Genomic DNA, 21,457 nt, shown 5'->3' with positions numbered 1-21,457 from the left:
CTGCTGGTGGACAAGGTGTTGTATGAATAAAGGAAGGGCTTTGTGCTAGGGGAAGGACTATAAAAAAATGTAATATGGTTTAATTTTCCAGACTTGAAAAACAGACATCAAGTTTGAAAAGCTGTTGATCCGTGAAGGAATACAATAAAGGGTACACATCAACTGTCAATTAATTAGTGTTGATAAAGATGACTTAAAAATCTTGGGGAGTAGCTCTTGTGTCTGTAAAGGAGGATGTATTTGTAGATGGGATAATGTAAAAAAGATAAAGTTGAAACTTCACGTTTCAATTTTTATTTGAAGATAGATATTTTATTCTTTGCATAGGTACTGGGCCAAGCTTAAGAGGCTTTTACCTTTTGTATTTTTTCCATCTAACAAAAATAATAATAATACAGATGGATGTAGATGGATCAAAGATTTTCTTTATGAGGCTGTGAGCAGGTTGTTTTTTTTTTTTCTTCTGAAAACTAATCCAGACTAAAAATCTATTTATGATGCACATCCTCTTAACCATAAGCACAGATGTCACTGATGGACAGCCATTCCCGGCTGGAATCCTTCCCACAAACACTCTCTAGATTAATCTACGATGACAAAATGACAAAATTAGCGTACAGGTTTTTCTAAGAATCACAGAATGGTTCAGGTTGGAAGGGACGTCTGGAGGTCATCTTGTCCAACACCCCTGCTTGAACAGGGCCACCTAGAGGCAGTTGCCCAGAACATGTCCAGATGGCTTTTGAATATCTCCAAGGATGGAGACTCCACAACCTCCCTGGTCAACCTGTGCCAGCGCTTGGTCACCCTCACATTGAGAAAGTGTTTCCTGATGTTCAGACGGACCCTCCTGTGTTTCGGTTTGTGCCCGTTGCCTCTGGTCTTGTCACTGGGCACCGCCAAAAAGAGCCTGGCTCTGTCCTCTTTGCACCCTCCCTTCAGGTATTTATATGCATTGGTAAGATCTTCCACGAGCCTTCTCTTCTCTAGGCTAAACAGTCCCAGCTCTCTCAGCCCTTCCTCCTGTGAGAGATGCTCCAGTCCCTTACTTATCTTTGTGGCCCATGGCTGGTCTCTCTCCAGTTGTTCCATCTCTCTCGTACTGGGGAGGCCAGAAGTGGACCCAGCACTCGAGATGCGGCCTCACCAGCGCTGAGCAGAGGGCAAGGATCGCCTCCCTTGACGTGCTAGCAATACTCTGCCTAACGCAGCCCAAGTGACTGGTAGCCTTTTTTGCCACAAGGGTACGTGGCGGACTCATCTTCAAGTCGGTGTCTGCCAGGACCCCAGATACCTTTCTGCAAAGCTGCTTTCTAGCAGGGTGACCCCAGCACGCACTGGTGCGTGGGGTTGTTCCTCCCCAAGTGCAGGGCTTTGCGCTTCTCCTTGTCAAACCCCTTGCGGTTCCTGTCGGCCCGTTTCTCCACCCTGTTGAGTTCCCTCTAAAAAATGCAAGTTTGTGCTTTAGAAAACTGCACCTTTCTGCATTCCATAAGTGGTTATTTTGGTTTGTGGATTTCACCAATATGGTGACGTGGCTCATTTGAAGTCAGCGGAAAGAATTCTGTAACTTTTGTTGGACTGGGAGTTTACTGCCCATCAGCTGACTTCTGGATTAATGCCCGTGACTGACATGATGCCTGTTCATGACCAGACGACGTGTTTGACAGCAAAGGGTAAAAGAATAAATTCCTTTTCATTAATGCTGGGAGCAGGCAGTCAGAGAGTGCTGTACAAACGCTAGAAACATGGACAGGGTTCCACTGACTTTCAGGAAGCTTGACTAAAGTTTTTCATAAAGATAAGGAACAATGTGGTTCTTCAAGTGACAGCTAAGGACACAATTTGGAACTTTCTCCTGAAAGGCTGATCAATAACAGCTAAAACAAGAGGGGGGGGAAATACCCCCAAACAACAACAAAAACCCAAAGTAACCTTATCTGAAATCTTGCTATTATTTTCCAAAGCTGATCATCTGAGATGAGCTGTTTGTGGTTCAGATTTTCACCGCATGTCACTGATTAGGCTTATAGCCAATTCTTTTTTATGTACTTATCTTGTAATTACAAGAAATTTAATTACCTTGTTGTAAACGTTTGACTCCAGATCTCATTCTTTGTTGACTGTATGTCACAGTTGGAGCTTGACCTATTTATTCCAGAAGAATGTCTTTCTGACATCTATTTCTGTCCAGACTCTATGACTACATATGTGAATTGAGGATAAGAAGTTAGTAATTTTTCTAAGGCCGCCTGAAGCAATAATTCTGAAGTGTGAACTGTTCTTACTTATCTCAGTGGATAAAATCTGAAATCTAATGATGATAATTCTTACAATTGGATCTGTACTAGTATATAACAAATTTATTGTAATCCAAAGAATACTCAACGTGGAAACATTTTAATTGTTTTAAAACTTAATTACAAATATGTTCAGCTTGTTTTCCCAAGATGCAAATTCTGCAGAAAATGGGAAACTGAGGGAAATAAAATCTTACTGTCATTAAAGGAATGGAATTCTCAATTTGTGGGGTTTTTATCTCCCTGTGATTCACTAAAGGTGTGAGCTTGGATTGAATTTGTCTTTAGCTTTTTGACTCATCCTGATCACTGATTTGACTTTCATACGATTTCTTGATTTCTTGCCATCTTTTTGACCGGATTTATTGTCAGTCAATGCTTTTTGTCTATATGTTGGCATACTGTACCCTTTCTGCTGCAGTTGTCTTGTCTGAGCTTGAATAGGCGATGAGTTATAGCCAGAGCTTTTCCAGCTGGTAGTTTGATAACATGATAGTAAATGACGGCTCAGTGTGTCTGGTTCTTTTATCACTTTTGCTGCTGCAGTTGCACAGGCAACCATGGGGGATTCCTCCCTTTCACTTATGGAAGTGAGATCAGGAGGAGACCTAATACCTCCATTAACTTCACTGTTCTTGTGTGGGCACTTGCTTCAGTGGTGCATGCTGTATGTGAGACTGTAGGGAGCTGCCTTTTTTTTTTTTTTTTTTTTTAAGAAAAAAAAAAAAAAAAGAAAACCTGATGCCTGCAGGGTTTTTTTATATTATTTTTCATGATGGCAACTGATGCAACTTGCCAGTAAAGACAGTTGGGAAGCAAGAAAAATAACCTGACCCTGCTTACCCTTAACGTTGCAGTCTGAAGGGCAGTGACTAGCAGTGATTGTAGAATGGTCAGTTTTGCATTCCCTAGGTCTGCTGCACTTCTCAGTTGTAAGTCCTGCTAGCTGCCGGGCATCTTGTGCATCATTTGCACCTTGTAGACTCAGCAGGCATTTCTGCTTTCATGACTCTGTAGGGCAGCTTGATGTTGTGAGAGCTAATTCTGGAGCCTGAAGTGACATAGCTGAATCAGTGTGGCATGGCTGGTAAGGCTAATTACCAGCAAGGGTTTTACCTGTACTGGTTCTGGCACCTGAGACAGTCTTTTGGCACGGTGTGGCACAGGGTCTTAAAGATGAGAAAGCAAGCTTCTGCCTAGCAAGCGTGTCTCTGTATAGGGGCGCTTCTTCATACAGAGTAGACACATAGGTGTTGTCAATATCCTCTGTTCAAAGCTCCGTATCTGATCCCTCAGATGATGAGAATGGTGGCTTTAATATCATATTTTGTCTTTTTTTTGGTATTGGATTTCCTCTGCTTTCTTAGCCCTAGGTGTGTTTAGATCACATTTTTAAACTTTTCTCTTCAATCATGATAGCTGGAAAATGTAATTTATTTCTTTGAAGAAAGCAGAAATTCTTGTTCCATGTTTTTGTTCCACTATCCGAGGCATCACGAAAAATATTTCGGGAGGAGTAGGGACTAGATTCGTATTAAAAAGGTGTATTGGCAATATAGCAGGCTGCCTGCTTTCTTAGTGGAGTTTTACAGCCCTTTGGAAAATGGGATTACTCAGGTGCGGACAGTCGTGTGGGATAGTTATTGTAGCTCCTACTGAGCAAAAGTCCTCGTTGTTAATCTCTGCTCCCCTTGCCCGTTCGCAGGGATGGCGTAGCTGCAGAAGGGGTGCTGAAGAAGTAAGTTATGGCATGGGGAAGGCTGGAGAGGGATAAGGGAAAAGAGGAAGCTGTTTTGGGACAAGATGTCAAGAAAAAACTAACTGAAGAGCCAGACAGCTGTTTGCTCTAGAGATACGGTGAAGCTTATTTCCTGGATGGGAAGGAGACAGAGTAAAATTTGGTGTAAAATCTCTCCAGAAAGGCTCTGTCTATTATTTTAGGAAATTTCTACCAGTAACTAGGCCTTCTATGCACAGTCTTACTCTAAATCTGCCAGAAATCAAAATCATAGAAATATCTTGACCTCAGTTTACATTTTATACAGCAATTTCTATATGAATACCTCAAGGTGGGATTTCTGCTTTGCCATATCTTTGAAGGAGCTAATTTTTTGGAAATTAGGTGATCAGTAATTCTAAAGAACAGACACTTTTAATTGGACACAGAGAACAACACATGATACTTGAAAATGTTGGTCTTCTATCTGCTGTGTTTGAGTTGAATAACTTATCAGTGAATTATGTAGAATATGAAATAAGAGGAGTAAAACTTGGACATGTGTGAAGCAGGAAGGCTGTCTGTAACAAAAATCTCGAGTGAGATTCTTTAATTCCTTCAAATACTTGGAGGGAAAACAACTGTACCTGGAGACAATGTATTTGGAAAAACTGTTACAGAATTTTGAGCTTAAGTCCCCTTCCCCTTCCCCTTCCCCTTCCCCTTCCCCTTCCCCTTCCCCTTCCCCTTCCCCTTCCCCTTCCCCTTCCCCTTCCCCTTCCCCTTCCCCTTCCCCTTCCCCTTCCCCTTCCCCTTCCCCTTCCCCTTCCCCTTCCCCTTCCCTTCCCCTTTCCCTTCCCCTTCCCCTTCCCCTTTCCCTTCCCCTTTCCCTTCCCCTTTCCCTTCCCTTCCCCTTCCCCTTCCCCTTCCCCTTCCCCTTCCCCTTCCCCTTCCCCTTCCCCTTCCCCTTCCCCTTCCAAAACGTCCAAGTAGATCACTTTAGGTTTGATGTTACGGTGTAAAGAATGAATTTAACTTGCTGCCTGCTAGTTTACCAGTGTAGTTACTAGAGATTACTAGAGTTACAGATAGAAAATTATGTGATCCTTGCCATTGCAGATGTTTTCATCAACATCATCTTTAAAAATGTTGTTTGTTTTTCAGAATGGAGTTTTAGTTAAAGTAACAGAGACTTGTCCGCCATTGAACTGCTCAGAAAAAGATCACGTTCTTCCAGAGAACCAATGTTGCAGTGTTTGTAGAGGTAAGCCAGACACTACGCGTGCTTGGAAGAAATATAAGTTGCTGATTCACCGGGGGGATACACTGGAAGGAGCAATTCCCTTTTAATGAGATATTAGGTACCTCTATAAACCTGAGTCTATAATTAGCCTTCACGTAAAACCAGTCTGTGATATTCCTTTGGGTAGAAGACTTACCAGATACAAAGCTGTAATTGCTCTGAATGAGAGAGGGGGAGGGAGGAAAGGAAGAGTTGGGGGAGAAAGGGCTCAGTATCTTTTAAGTACTCCCATTAGGAAGAATTTATGTTTGAAAAAGAGATATTTTATGCTGCTTAAACTTGCAACTGCACTGAATGTACAGGGGTCTGGAAATGGGTTTTTAAGCTCTCTGTTTTAAAATCACAATAATGTTAAGGTTTTGGTATTTGGAGGTTTATTTAGATCTCAGCTCTCTCAGGACTCATTTATGAATTAAGCTGGACAATTACAGAAAATAAAAATGAAAAAGTAACCCTTGAGCCCAGAACCCCGTTTTTCCTCCTCGCAGTGGGGTGTTGAGGTGCAGGTTCCTCTTGCTTGTTCCCTTTCAGCCCTGGTGAATCCTGGTTGCATGCTGGACCAGACTGAACAAACCATAGCTGAAATGTTAGTTGAGGCAGTGCCCTTAAATGAGGAAAATGCAGGTATCGCAAGGCTGGAGAACTAGAACAAGCTTTCTTCTTAAAGTGTGTTGTAATCAGTGAGCTGTGAGGTGAAAGGCGTTAGAATAATCATTCCCCGTGTACGTCTGTATTGTACCTCTGTTCCACACCTCTCCCTTGGTGCTGAGTCTCAGCTGAGCTTAAGGGGAGCCTGGTCTCTCAGAGCAGGACTTGCGTGTCAGCCTTTAGTGACGCACCTCAGAAATTTCAAGCAAGAGGTGTGCCAAATGAGCATTAAGCGTTTCCGGGCTTAGATGGTTATTTGGGCCCGCTGGACTACTTGTCTTGCCCGTATGTAAATTCCTCCAGCGTCGTTGTAGACGCCAATGAAGGGGCTCTGAATCTCTCCCTTAGCCAGTAAATATTAATTAATAAATATGCATAGTTAAATATTTACTAAGGCCTTGAACTTGCAAGCATATGCATGTGGTTGCAGGGGGCAGCACTTCTGAGCTATTTAAGCAAGCAGTAACTGTTGCTTCTTTGTCCCTGGATGTCTTAATGATACTTCTTAACAGATGGCCCGGTTTGATGTAGTGCAGTACTGAAAAAATTATCTTCGTTACTTAAAAGCATTAGAAATCTGAAAGCTTCAAAGTTGATGAAAGATAAGTTCTGTAATTATTCAGTTCTGTCTTATTGTTAATGATAGGTACTCCTTTTAGATATTCATCCCAAAAGCGTCTGTATGTGAATACTTATGTAGGAATATGTATACTGATGTGATGGTCTCTAGAAGCAAAGGAAGGAATTGTACTTTCACTTCCTGTGAATTCTGATACATGGTGCTTTCAAATTGATACATTAAACTTCCACTTCAATTCTGCTTTAGCTGACAGCTAAAACTCTGCCACCTATTTTGTATTTCATCTTTGCTTTTTAAAATTCTTTGAAAATTATGCTTAAAGATATGATTAATTTTGTCAACTTTACAAAGGCATAAATTGAAGTTAGCACTCCTAAACTGCTTTTTATATCTTGAAATAGAATATATGCTGCTTGACACTTCTGCTTCAGTTGCACGCAACCCGAAGTGGTAGTATATAATTTTATCATATGTAGAGTGCTGGTGTTAAAAACGGATGTTTATTAAGAATTCCATATTTGGTATGGCTTTTATCCTGCAAACGGGTGCCCTCTGATATGGCAGGCAGGCCATAGTTTCTGGTCCTGCCCTGTGCCAACATGTCCTTTACTGGGAAAGGATAGAGTGCTTCTCTGTTTTGCAATAACGACCTCTTTCAGAGACTATATTCAACTTTTATTGTCCAAGCAACAGTAGTGAGGAAGAAAGATTGTAGTAAATATAGTCCTGAGTAATCAGAGCATTTACGGGAAGCCCACCCACATGGATCACTTGCACATCATGTGCAAATTTCACATTATATGTATGATGATAGAGATAATTATTTGCATTAGCCTTAGCTAGGCTTTTAGTTAGTCAACAGGATGATTAGTAAGCATTTACTAGTAGTGTTAAATGAGAACAATAATTCTATGTGAAATTTATTAGTGCATAATAGTGACTGGTAGGTTCTGGTTTTGTATCAGTTTGTGCTTTCTTTAGTATCTAGTTGTGGAAATGGAAACCTTCTACTGAATTTTGTGTTCTGTAGAATTATAGAGTACCTTTGCTGAATTGGGCAAGGGCAGGAAGTTTGCAGCTTGTGCTTTTCTGGCTGCAGCAAAGGAATTTCCATTTAATGAAAGGATAAATGTGGGGGATCAACGGAAGGAAAAAAGCCACAGAGAAATACGGAAAGTTCATGATACTGTGGTATGAGACTGTACCCTCTTCGGGAATCTCTGTAATATCTACTACAATAATAGATAAGTGCCTAAAATAAAAAAGGGTATGCAAGGAAAAAAATAAATCCGTGGTGTTTATGGTGATGGAAATTGTGAGTCAGCAAAGGACCAAGTTGAATACTGTAATGTACACAGCTGGTGGGCTTCCTAGATAGTCATTATTGTTTGTAAATGGTTAGGAAAGTAAAGACAGCAAATAATACCTTTTCTTCATCCGGTTTGCTACATGAGTTTATAGTAGGGCAAAAGCTAATACATTGCTAAAAGCCAATTTCTAGATTTCAGTAAAATGATTGTATAAGGTGTACAGCAGGGCAGGTGTAATATGGAAGAACTCTGCTGTACAATGACGGCTTATTTTTGTGATTTGTTGTACCTGAATGCAAAAATGGGCCTCATCAGATCTGTGTATAGGATCTATCCTTGAATGGTATGTAGAGCATACCTAGTTTTGCCCTTCATCTGTGTGCTTTAATATAAATGTCTGCTTAAACTATGTGGCTACTTTTATACTTTTCAGCAGGGCAATGTGGTATTATCAAGCTCTCTTCTAGGCTTACAGAAATTTTAGTTAATTTTAAAATCTTACAAAGAATCATTGTGTATAAAATAAATTTTTTACTACTTTTTTGAGAATCAGTCATTTTTCTTACAGCATGCCTGCTACATTTTTTTATATCCCAGGGACAAATCTAATACAAAAAATAGTGTCATAAAAGTGTTTTATTGTTCCCTTTAGCTGTTTTTCTCCTTGCCAAAGACAGTGTATAATTTTGAAAGAGTGGCTTTTTCCTCTTTTGAATGACTGATTCAAATAAAGTTTCATGAGAGAATTTTTATGTTGTTATGCTCACAATTTTAGTATGTAAGAATAGCCTTAACAGCCCTAGCAGCTTCAGTCATGCTCTCCTTAGGAGAGAGTGTGTGAAGAAATAATGAAGTAGTGAGAGCTGTTTGGTTTCTGGAGAAAGTAATTTTTATTTGCTATCCTGTAATATGGTTTGGCTGATGGATTTAGATTGACTGCTGACACTGGGTAGCAGGAAGCGGAGAATCCTACTGGTGAGCTGAAGTGTGCATTTTACAGCAGGGAACAGCATTTAAATCCAAAAATGGTGCTTTTGCCACCCTGACTTGTATTGCTTTGTTTTGCTTTAAGGAGGTTTTGATTTTTTCAATTAGAGAATGAGAAGGCTCTTCAGCTAGCATGTTTCTCCTCTCTCCCTGTCTGGCTGTGAAACTGAGTTTTGCTTTATCAGAAATCGAACGTTTCTCATTCATTGCTGTGAGGTATGAGTAATTTCAAGGTTTTAGTTTTATTAAGATTTAATGGAGGTTGATAAATATGAATTAGTTTATTTCTAAACATAGCTATAATGTTACTTAGAAGAGCTTTATATCTGGAAAAAAAAATCTTTATGAACTCGTTAGGCTGTGCAGTACCATTATTCTAATGCACACAAATAAGCAGTATGTAATAAGGTCTGCATTGATATAGTAGCTTGAAAGAATTTATGAAGTTACTGTTTTATGTCAGACCACTGAGTTCTGGGACCACAATCTCTGAAGGCGTAAAAACTGCTGTTCAGGGTGCTTCATTGCTCATGACTCATTAAAAACTGATTCAGATTATGAAAGGGCATAATTGCTAGTGCAAATTTTATGACTCTTCCTATGAGCTGTCCCCCAGATTTACTTTACACATTTATGTAGTAACTGTGGGGTTAAATCATAACAATAGTAAAGATTTTGAGGTTGAAATTACCTTAGACCTTTTGAACATTGCTAATGCTATTAATGGAAGCATCGTCAGCGTTCTTGTTAGAAGCCTCTGAAATGGGAAATGTGGATTGCTGAAGGGTAGCTTCTTGAACAGCAAGAGAACAGGTGTGTTCCAGTTTTTGAAGTGAACAGCTAGGGATGTTGTAAGAAGTACAGAAAGCATTACAGATGTTACAAGGAAACCCTCAGAAAAATGAGAGGCACGTTAGTGTTGCCCATAAAAAAAGTAGGAAGAGATATGGGTGTAAGATAAGTTGATTCCAGCTGTGGTCTTGAATGAGCTCTTGCATTAGTCAATCAATAATTAAGCCAAATTGCCAAACATGTTAGGTACTTAAAAACTGGATGACAGCACGAAACAGCTTAGCATGCTGCTCTGGAAAAGTGGATTCTGGGAACTGGAACCTGAAGATGTTGAGAAGCTTGGAAAAAGAAGAGCAATGTTCGGGTGTCCCAAAATGGAATAAATGTTTAATTTTAGATAACCTGACTTGGGACCGCTAAGGCCTAGCCAGTTGTGCAGTTCCCGATGCTGCAGAAATGATAGTTTTATGTCTGCTAGCATGAAATCTGGTCTCTTTCATAATTGTCTTAGTACATTTATTAATGGTCATTCCACAGTCAGAAGTAGAAAGATACAAATATGTTCTTAAGAAAAATTGGAGCAAACATTTCAGCAGCCTTGATAAAGGAAGAGAGTAATGTTATCAGAAACGTTTGGGGAAGGAACAGAGGTCATCAGGCCCATCAAAAATCTAAACACACTCTTCAATATTTAATTCCCCTGTTGGTAATACCTAATTGTATTTTGAATGTCTTGAATGACTTTGAAGGGCTGTGGTGCACATTTATGACTGTGTGTGTGTGCGTATGTGTGGGGAAGATGGTTTCTGACATCTGTTCTGAATGTGTTTATCTGTAATTTTAATTCATGCTCACTTGCCTTGTCATCTGTGTTGGCCTGAAATTAGTTTAGATTATCAAAACTATTTAAGATTTTGTGTGCTTCTGTCAAATCCTCTCCAATTGCCTGCTTGCTCAGATGTGATGATTCTATTTTAAGCCATTTCTTATATTTAGAGAGGAGCTGACTGTGTCAGATAAGACTTTGCTGAGTATTCTGAAGTCTCAGTAATTCAGTTATTTTTACCTGGGCAATCGGAATGCGTGCTCTCTACTAGCTGCCACCCATGGTTGAGATTCAGAGACCCCACTACGGTATCGACGGGTGGTTTTGCCATCTGTGTACATATTTTAAAGGAACCCTATAATCCATTTCACACCAAAGAATTAATAAAAATCGGATGTTTGCATTCTTTTCCATTCTGCTTGCTTGGGGATAAGTAATTGGTCCCATGAAAAGACTGGCCGTGAATAGATTGATGTTTAAGTCAGTGCTTCGGTCTCTCCCTGTTTAATCAGGAGTATAAGCATGGTTGTCGCGGTCAGTGGGCCTGTGTGCATTCCTGACTGTTTTTCTGAATAAGAATGAATTAAAATATTTACCTAAAGTAGGCATGGAATTGGGATTGTTAAATGTGAGAAGAACAGAGCTAGCTTATTTCTTCACATTGCAGTCCAAATATGAGGTGGCCTTTATTTGCCAGAAGGGCAGGAAAAGCACTCAGGCCCAATATGAACTAAGATAGAGTAGATAGCTTTTTAGTCCTTTCTTGCCTCCAAAACTCCAGCTGGGGAGAATGCAGACCACGGTCTAAGGCAAGAACCACACTTCCTTGGTATGCACCTCTTGGCTCTTTTGAAGTGCTAAATGTGCATCTTCACTGCAAAAGAAAAGTACTTGGAAAAGCCTCTGATCCAATCGATGGCATGCCTACTCTGACAGAGGCGCAGTGAACCCTTACTCTTCTATACCGTCAAGTATCTTTTTTTTTTTTTTTTTTCCTGCTGGTTAACCTTACATCACATTTGTTTTGTAAAAGCTTGGTAACATACAGTGTTGTAGCACCATGTGTGCTCTTAACAGGAATGGCTTCCACTTTCCACTTACAGACTTATTGAACAAGTTTTCTGAAATGCTATGGGAAATTGAAGTTGAGTCACTTTCAGTCAGCATTTTTAAAAGGTAGGAAACAGTGTTTCACAGGTCTTTTATAATAATAAAGGCCAAGCCAATCTAGAGATGTGGGTGTTCTATCATTGTGTATTCCTAATGAGAGGAGAACAATGAAAAGTTCTTTAGAGCCTCTACGCAAGTTACAGAACTGGAGCGTTACTTTTTTTTCTTCTATGTTCTTTTAACAGCCTTCAAGCTTGAAAACATAAGAAAGAGTCTGATTCTGAATGGAGACAGTTCATATTTGAATTGATAACAAGGGAACAAAAGCAATACAGTTTTTTCCACAGGATTTTTTAAAAAAGGTGACAGCTCTAGTGGTATAAAATGGATAGTTAGGGTAGTCATCATATCTACTGACGAATTTCAGAGGTGGCGAATAAACAGTGAAGAAGAATTAGGGCCATGATGTGATATTGAACGGTAATCAGCAGCTTGTGCTTGGGAGAAAGTGCTGTTAGAGAAGAGTGGCTGATCTGGGACTCGGGACTTGTGATGAAAGTTAACCCTGAGAAGTCATCCCTTATGGCCAATTGCGAGTGCTAAATTTGCCATGAACTGATCACAAGGTGAAATGTTGACTCACTGGGATAAAAAGAGCCTAGAAACAAAGTTTTTTGGTGCAGAAAGTTGTATAAGGACTATTGTAACTAAAACATGCTGAGAAAGATTGAAATATTTTTTACGGGTTTGGATGTGAGGTAAATGTAATTAAATAAATAAACACAATATCCTAAGACAGTAGTAACAATCCATATGAAATTAAAATGTGGTATTTTTATAGTGCCTAGCTTAACACACTGAAATGTTACATCGGTTCTGAGTAGTACTATCTGCCAATAATAATAAAATGTAAAACTAATACTGTGTATGAGTTCAAAGGAGAATTATTATTCTAAAGAAGCAGGAAATAGACTAGGATGTCATAGTCTTAGTGGAAACAGTGACAAAGAAAATGTTATAAAAATTGTTGTCTCTTGGATATTATCTAGAATGCCAACAGAATAGTAATCCCGGTTGGCGAGTGTAAATTAGATGCTGAATGGATAAGTCTGGGGAGATGGGTTCCAGTGTTCAGTTTTGATTATAATTATGAAGGCAAAAATGAGAAGTCAAATACAGTGATTGCGTAAATGGCTAAAGGCAGTGTAACTGTGCCCTTTTTTACCAGTATAAAATGTACCCAGGCTTGACAAGGCTGTATCTGGAATACCTGAGTGGTTTTTACCAGACTGTGAAATGAATGAAGACTAGAAGGGATATCTGCAGTTTTCATTAACGGAGTTGGTTCTTTTTCACAAGCTGTATTGCAATGAAAGAATGAGCTAAGTGAGCACAAGGAAGATACCTCGGTTGTTAATAAAATTAATCTGAAGTTTAAGTGTAGAGTTGGACATTGACACTGAGAAAGCGTCCTCCTTGCTAACAAGTGTTACATTTCTTTAAAAATGACCTCACAACACAACGTTAGGTGATCAGACTCATAAAGTTGGAGTGCACTAAAATGACAACACCCGAGTCTTAAATTAGTAGATGACTGAAGTGCGTGTTTAAAAACAAATGAAAAAAACCCTCAGTGAACAACAGCTTCAGGATAGCCTTATGAAAATTTGCTTACTGTAGATGAAAACTGTTTTTATTATAAGCTAAAGTCTTCCACAGTTCCTTGAAGAATATCAAAGTGAGGGATATGAACAAAGATCTGAATCTGGCATTTAGATCTTAGAAGTCCAGGTTGTCTTTTTTTAGCTGTCTTTAGGGGAAGGTAAGGAAAGTTTAGGATCAGTGAACCAGAACCTTTAGTTTGCTCCTTTATGACCAGGCAGAATTGGCAGAAACTATTCTTGTATTCCAGCTTGCGCTTATATGAATACAAGTAGCTGATGGTACATCGGGGTTTCTGACTCCCCTCCTTCCAGGAGAGAAAATCCAGAAAAAATAAGAATTACCAAAATGACTGTTTATAAATCTCAGGCAAATAGAAATTGACTCTTGGATATCAATAGAGAGAAATCCATCAAAAATACACCAACGGGGGAAAAAAATTCCTGTTGTCAAATTCGGTAAGGTATTTAGTTATCTCTTACGGTACTTCCAGTGGAGTGCCTTTAAAGAGATAAAGTTGCAGTTACTTTAGTCTTCAGCAGGGAGAGATTTTGACAGATCTTTGAGAAATATTGAAAACCAGGAAGGAAGAACTTCAGCCAGTCGTGCCTTTATAGAAGAAAGTGGGAAAGTTCATCCCGTTTGTGGAAATGACTTTGTATGGAATAAAAGAAACTGTTCACAAAGAAGCTACTCAGAATTTGCATCAAGGAAAAAGGAGAGATTAATAAAAATTCTCCCCTACGAAACATGATGCATGGCGTAATTACAAACTGTAGAAGCAATCTAGCTAGTTTTTGGTGACAGAATTGCAAGGCAGTGCATGAGGTTGTTGTGACTACCAGCATAGTTTTGTGTTGTAATGCAACGTCTCATTTTTGCTCTTCTAAAAGCATGCTTGATTATGCGTAATAAGAGAACTGTGACAGATTTTTTTTGATATTATGCTTTGTTATCCTTTTGGTGTGAGTTAGTATTATGCTTCTCGGCAATCAGAGATAAGGTGGCATTTTATCCTACATGGGTTCAGTAGAAGACTAATGTATTGTCATGGCTTCTTGCTTTGAAGTTGTCTTTTCTCCTTTTCTCCTAAAACTAGTCATACAAATACATTTTTGAACTAAATGGTTTTACTGAGAATGAATTGATGGAGGAATCCAACAAGCCTGTGTGCACCAGATGGGTTTATAGAGAGAATTTCTGGAATGTGGCATGCCAAAGTTTTTCAGAGTAATACGGTCAATGTAAATATTAAACCTGAATATCTGAAATAAACATGTTTTAATACCAGGTTGCATGTTCCTTGTATTTCAGGCCATAACTTCTGTGCAGAGGGACACAGATGTGGTGAAAATTCAGAGTGCAAAAACTGGAACACAAAAGCTACTTGTGAATGCAAGAATGGTTATCTCTCTGTCCAAGGGGACTCTGCGTATTGTGAAGGTAAACAAAATGTTCAAAGGCCTGTCCCCTTAACAACCTAGTCAGAAACATAGTATTAAATAAATGGTTGACGAACGAATTTCATTGCAAAGTTCAGTTTCATGATGGTGAATATCACAAGGGCCCTTTTTGCATTCTTAAATATGGATTGAAGATTACAAGTGGTGCTGGACCATTCAGATTACCGATCTGTGGGCATACTTCATTGTTGCAGTTGTGCCTTGGCACACCACGGTCATGCTGTCATTACAATTTTTAAAATACCATTTTTCAGACAATAGCACCTACCTTCTAAACCGTTTTTTAGAGAACAACATCTTTGTAAGATGCATTAATTTAGGAAGTGGGAATTCTGCTGACGTTTGTGAGAAAGGTTAAGTGTGAAGGTGTACGGAGGCTCGAATATAGAGATGATGATCTGCAGTCCTTCCTGAAGTACTTCTGTGGGCCAGGTACTTTACTGAAATGACTTTCCTATGATACAGAAGAGACCTATTTCTTAGAAGAGGGTAGCTGAGGTACTTCTGTTGATGTATTATTCCATCACAGGAACGAATGCAATGGGGCATTATTCTCCTTTTTGTTTCTCAGTGTTTTCTAGAGCTTGCTGTTGTTCGTAGCTATGATGTACTTATTAAAAATTAAATTGATGAATCCACATATACCACATTCTTTCCTGCCTTTGCATTGTGGGGTTTTTTTTAATGCCCTTGTATGTCAGGCTGCGATATTTAATCCTTTGGCCATCACAGGAATTTTGTGAACTACTTTGTAAAAAAATATTTCCCTAGATTCTTTTTCTAATAGTACTGGTGATGGAAGGGAGATGGCATTTTTGACAAGCTGTTAAAATATACGGCAAGAATTGGAAGACAGGATGAAAGAATAAAAAAGACATACATGGAGTGGGCTTAAATGATCCCGCTTTCATAAAAAGACTTTTTAGTGCATGTAAGTGAGCAGGACTGCTTTAAATAGCAGTCCATAAAGCTCTTCAGTAAATTGCAGCTATAAATCTTACGGTATTTAGTCAGTTCTCTGCAAATAAAAATTTGAATGGTCCTCTACATGCACTTTCAGTGATTGGGAAAACAGTTTACGCTTTTCTTTTTAAAGGTAGGCAACAGATACACTGTATATAGAGAAACTTTTTTGTACAAAAAACTGTGAGAAGAGCTGCTCTCTATGTACTGCAAGGACTACTCGGAAATCGGAAGACAGTAACAAGTCTCTTTATCAGCTATGATACAGAGTATCAGTATCCAGTATTTGTTCTTTTTTTCTGTTTTAAATAAAATCAATGCTTAGTGTTTTTATTTACCTAGTAGCGGACTGTCCCTTTTTTTCCTCCTTGGAAAAAATATAAACATCTTGACTCAAATAATTTTGGAGATGTTGGCAGTGCCTTAGTGAGTGGTAGCGGTGGGGAAAGAAAGAGCTTTTTGAAGAAATTAGTGGGAATTACAACATGTCTGGTCTATGCTGCTTTAAATTTTGGAAGGGCAAATCAAATCCCTGGCTTCCGTGCAGGTGGGCGAAACATGAAGCAACAGAACAAACACAGCTGCTTTTGCTGCCTGAGTCCATGGGATAGATTAGAGAGGCACTTTCTGCATGTTAGGAAATTATAAATTTGCTAGATGGAGAGAAGTTCTTAGAAGGTAAGGTCGAGAAGAGAAGGCCCTCTAGCAAGGGGAACTGCAGACGGACAAATCGATTAGCCAAGAGGTGAGACCTTTCAGCCCTATGAAGAGCTTCCTTTTGCTCCTCAGACCAGCTTTCTGCAAAATTTCTTTCTGTGCCTCTCTAACCTCATTTCTCTCATCCATGCGTTTAATCTGCTAAACAGAATCATTTCATAGTTGGCTGTATAACATTCTCAAATGCATGGTGAAGCTGTGATTTAAATAAATGAGGTCAAAGGTATCTATCTGAAGTTACAATTTGGCAGGATGTTGGTATAGTAAAGGGGTGGATTTTTTTTTTGCGGAGTTTTGGATTTCTGTGTGTACTGTGTAAGAATTAAATATGCAAAACACCTGAACAACAAGTAGTAAACATGCAAAACACCTGTGGAAGCAAGGAAGATATCATTCTCAGCTGTAGTGTTGAATTTGTCTTCATCGTTCTGAAGCCTTTAAACTTAAAAGACGTGTAAGATTACTGCTTCCTTTGAGATGGCAAGATTAAACTATTTCATACTCATGACGTGTGCTGGTAAGTGGCACCTTAGTTCAGAGTGCTCCAGATAGTTAACTTGGAGCTTTCCGGATTGCTCATCTCTTCCAATGTATTTGAAGTACATGTGCATGTGAATTCTAATGTATAGTATTATTTTACCTTACCTATGTTTTTACTGCTATTTCTGCTCGCTTTTATTCATGCAGTTTTATGTTGCTGGACTTTATGGCATCATTTTGATCTCGTAAGTTCTCTGAAGAATTGAGTTTGAGTCTGCTTTGCTTTTTCACATGTATTTCTGTCTTTTTTTTTTTTTTTTAACATTCCATATTCACATTTGCAGTACAGTGGAAAAAATTAGAAAGATTCTAACTTTTGTCAGAGAACTGGCATCAGCAAATTTGTAAAATAAATAACAAAAACCTGAGAGGCTTTTACTATTCATTCTCAGTAACTACTTTTCAAGTATTTAGCGGCTCCTCATGTCAAAATATACATGTAGGATAATCACTTGCTATATATATTCCATTTTTGAAATACCATAGATGTGTTTAGGGAAGACAGTTTCTGAAAACAAACAAGTAAATGAAGCTTGTAATGAATGAAGGAGATGAGTGGAGATTCTCCGTGTTCTGTAAAAGCAATGTATTTCACTTAAAAACAGAAAAGTTGGGTTTTTTTTTTGTCATCTGCCTACTTGTCTTGCATATGAGACATAATTAGAGCATTCATCATTTGCAGGGGGATGTATAGAGATATTTCTATTAATCATGTTGACTGAGGTTTAACTACTGATGGGGATACTTATGCACAAGTGTTGAACCGATGTCCGTTTATCTGTCCCATACGCGTGGATAAATTCTGGGAATCGCACAAGTAGCTGGAGAGTCCAATGTCTGCAGGATGCAAGCACTCAAGTTGTAGCAGCGTGTGCATGCTTGCAGCTATGACTTCTTAGCACGAGATGTGAGCGCCTGTGTTGAGGGCTGAAAGTTGCACGCATGAGAGTTAGTTACAGATGGTGCAGCAGTTCAGTGGCAAAACCGGGACCAAAATGGGGAATTCATTTGAGTCTGTCTCATGCTGATTCTTCCAGACACGTTATGTGATGTGTATGGCAGGCCTGCAAATACTCCGTACTTCTTCAAAGCCAGAAAACTCTGCAGTCTGTGGCTGCTTCAGAAATACTAACAGGACGGTCCACATAATGCCAAGTAAGAGACAGGAAAGTGTCGGCAAATGGAGAGTCTGAAGCTCAGAGATGAAATGAGGAAAAATCAAGCCAAATCAGCTGAAAGTTAGGCTTGTTGCTAGCGTGATTATCCTCACTTTCTAGAGGCTAACAAGCAAGCAGCCATCTCTTCTGAAAAGAATTTGGTGATTTTATGCTATATATTTCAGAGTGAAGAGCAAAAGCGGAACCATTTTTTCCCGCCACATTTCGGCTCCGAATTCTTTATTACTTGCTTGGCTCGAAACATTAACAGCCCTTTTCTACCTGCAAAGTTATTCTGTTGGTGCAAAAGTGATTATTACCTAATTGCTGTTGAGGTCTGATTCATTGTGAGAGCTGTTTAAATCTGAAGTGGGATGAATTTCCCAGTTAGGATACATGCATGCCTCTTCTCGCTGACAAGAGTGCATGAAACAGGAAGGTTAGTATTAACCTTCCGTCCTTCATGCCCAACCGCTTAGGCCCCAAGAAACAGCTAGTAAAAGCGATACAGTAGCATACTACGCGATGTCTTGTCATGTTACACAGCAGTATTTTTTCCCTTTCTGCTTAACCAGTGTTACCAGAGAATGTTCCTGTGGTAATGGGTAGAATATATGAAAGGATCCATTGACTGAAGTGGACCTACAAGATTAATATTCTCATTGTATGACTATATTGTAGGATGTGCTTTCCCTGTATACCTAAGTAGGATGACGCATGCTCTTTACGGTGTTTTCCAGCTGTTGATGTAAAGAGTGTAAACAAGCTGTGTGAATCTGAGTTGGTCTTTTAGGAACAGGCAACAAAATAAAGCTATTTTATAAGAATACAAAAAACCACAACGCCTTCTCTGGCAGGAGCAGCCTGTTAGGCAGTGGTTAGGACAGGATACCTCAGATGAGTCTGCTTTGCCCTTAAAGAGGAGGCCAAAAGTTCTGAGGCCAAATGTAGTGCTGAGAATACCTCGTATTGGCTTTTTTTTTTTTTTTCTTTTTTCTCCTTTACTGGTAAAATTGCATGGGTTAATAGTGGTAGGAGATCTGTGACGAATGTATTTCTGTGACATTAATTCAGGCAGTATAGTTAGTTTCCTTATATGAGCTGACCCTCAAGGTCACCTTAGTGCTGTTAGCTCAGCTTAAAGAGTTAACGAATTCCATGCCTTTAATATTTGTAAAAACTCTTCTCATTTTTTTTGTCCTGATAGAATGCTCTAGAACCACTTGTGACTTTCATTCAGAAGGAACTTGACTAGGTCACTCTTTTCCTGCTGTGCTCCAAACATGTTATCTTAATTTGTCATTAACGAATTATTGCTCATTTCAAAAATGTCACATAAGTTATGAAATACTGGCCAAATTCAGAAAACCTGCTCATTTTGTAGCATAAGGAAGAGTTACGATGATTTTACTGGGGTGGCAGATTCTTGGGAGATGGCATAAAGATGAATTAAAGCCTTGGGAGAAAACTGAGTGCTCATTTACCCCCGAGCATGGACCCAAGCATGCAGCATGGACAGACCAGGCAAACTGTCCCCCTGATGTCCATACCACCATGCAGTGGTCTCCTGTAGCTTCTGCTCCCTTGCTAGGCATCCAGTCTCCCTTCTACAACAGCCTGATACTGCAGATGGCACCAGTAGAGCTGCAGGCAGGCGGTGTGGTTAGGGTTAGACACATCTACGGTACAGGCTGGGAGCTCTGCTTTCAGGCCAAGGTTTCTGAAGACAGACTAGATAGAGCTTTGTATCTCACTTACTTGACAATAAAATTCAAAGGCTAATATTTTTCTTTCTGCCCCCCCCCCCTTTTTTTTTTTAGTCTGTTTTATGTATTTTGATGTGGAGCTCTGCAAGTTAGTTGGCTCAGTATTTGAGCTTGTAAAGCAAGAGATCCCATTATTACTTATCTTAGGTTTGTAGAACAGTATCATTTCCCAACACAGGAGTGTTGGCTAACTTATGTACATAAGGCTATCAAGCTCTCAACCTGAGAGAGGGTAAGCTTGGAACCTCAGGATTCTGCTGGATGTTATTTTAAAACCTGTCCTGGTTTCAGCTGGAATAGAGTTAATTGTCTTCCTAGTAGCTGGTATAGTGCTACTTTTTTGAGCTAGGTATGAGAAGAATGTTGATAACACTGATGTTTTCAGTTGTTGCTAAGTAGTGTTTAGTCTGAAGTCAAGGATTGTTCCGCTTCTCATGCCCAGCCAACAAGAAGGCTGGAGGGGCACAAGAAGTTGGAAGGGGACACAGCCGGGACAGCTGACCCAAACTGGCCAACAGGGTATTCCATACCATGTGATGTCATGCCCAGTATATAAACTGGGGGGGTGGGGGTGCGGGAATCACCGCTCGGGGACTAACTGGGCGTCGATCGGTGGGTGGTGAGCAATTGCATTGTGCATCACTTGTATATTCCAAACCTTTTATTATTACTGTTGTCATTTTATTAGTGTTATCATTATCATTATTAGTGTCGTCTTTTCTGTTCTATTAAACCGTTCTTATCTCAACCCACGAGTTTTGCTTCTTTTCCCAATTCTCTCCCCCATCCCACTGGGTGGGGGGGAAGTGAGTGAGTGGCTGCGTGGTGCTTATTTGCTGGCTGGGGTTAAACCACGACAGTCGACATTTAATTTTAATTAAAACCACATTTAATTTCTTTGTAAGTATGTTCCAGACACATACAGTGGTCTTTACTGCTTTCTGTTTCTTTTCGTTTGAACTTGATAACGTCAGATGTAGTCAGGAAATTCTTTACAGAAAGATAGATACGTAAATATGTTGAAAAAATTCATTCTAAGATACTCACGTTAATGTAGGTTTGGTCAGTAAATGTTTGTTTTCTGAAAGTCACATAGAAAAAAATAATTGCAAAATGCCGAGGAAAAAGGTGGTTTTTCCCATTGTCACAGAAATCAGGAAAAATTAGCTTTTAGGATTAATGATTTAGTTCTAAATGCAAAGACCTTGCTATCAGCATGCTTTATTGAAAAAAAAAAAAAAAACAAAAAGAAAAGTTTACTGCTGTTGCAAAACACACAGGAACAAGAAAATCTTTCATCATAGAGTGTGGCTTCTGTTATGGTTCTGAAGATGAGAGAGCTTCGTAAAGCTTACCTCTAATGTTTGATCCTTTGACTCATCACATCCTGTATGTAAATAGCTGTTTAGTGTGCAGAACTTTACACGAGCAGCAGTTTAAACTAAAAAAGAACAAACCCAGTCCTGCATATGGCCTTCAGAGTAAAAGCCTGCTGCAAATCCACTGAGTTTCCGCAGCTGATGTTTTTCTTGCTGTATAAAGTAAGTAGAACTTTGTTGAATTTCTCCCTCCTCCTCCTCTGCAGTGATTTCACTGCAGCTGTTCTAATTTCACTG

General features: G+C 39.4%; 1 protein-coding gene across 4 annotated transcripts in view; it reads left to right on the top strand.

The window, feature by feature from the left end:
* Nucleotides 1-21,457, top strand: part of NELL1 (neural EGFL like 1) — a 300,863-nt gene that overhangs the window by 80,608 nt on the left and 198,798 nt on the right. For all 4 annotated transcript variants that reach the window (XM_030039088.2, XM_030039085.2, XM_030039086.2 and 1 more), the window contains exons 11-12: nt 5,182-5,281; nt 14,550-14,678. In XM_030039088.2, the coding sequence (XP_029894948.1) occupies nt 5,182-5,281; nt 14,550-14,678 (229 nt within the window). The remainder of the gene's footprint in view (nt 1-5,181; nt 5,282-14,549; nt 14,679-21,457) is intronic.

This window comes from Aquila chrysaetos, chromosome 16 (genome assembly GCF_900496995.4).
Source record: "Aquila chrysaetos chrysaetos chromosome 16, bAquChr1.4, whole genome shotgun sequence".
Classification (NCBI taxonomy): domain Eukaryota; kingdom Metazoa; phylum Chordata; class Aves; order Accipitriformes; family Accipitridae; genus Aquila; species Aquila chrysaetos.
This window is presented reverse-complemented; position numbering and strand designations above follow the sequence as displayed.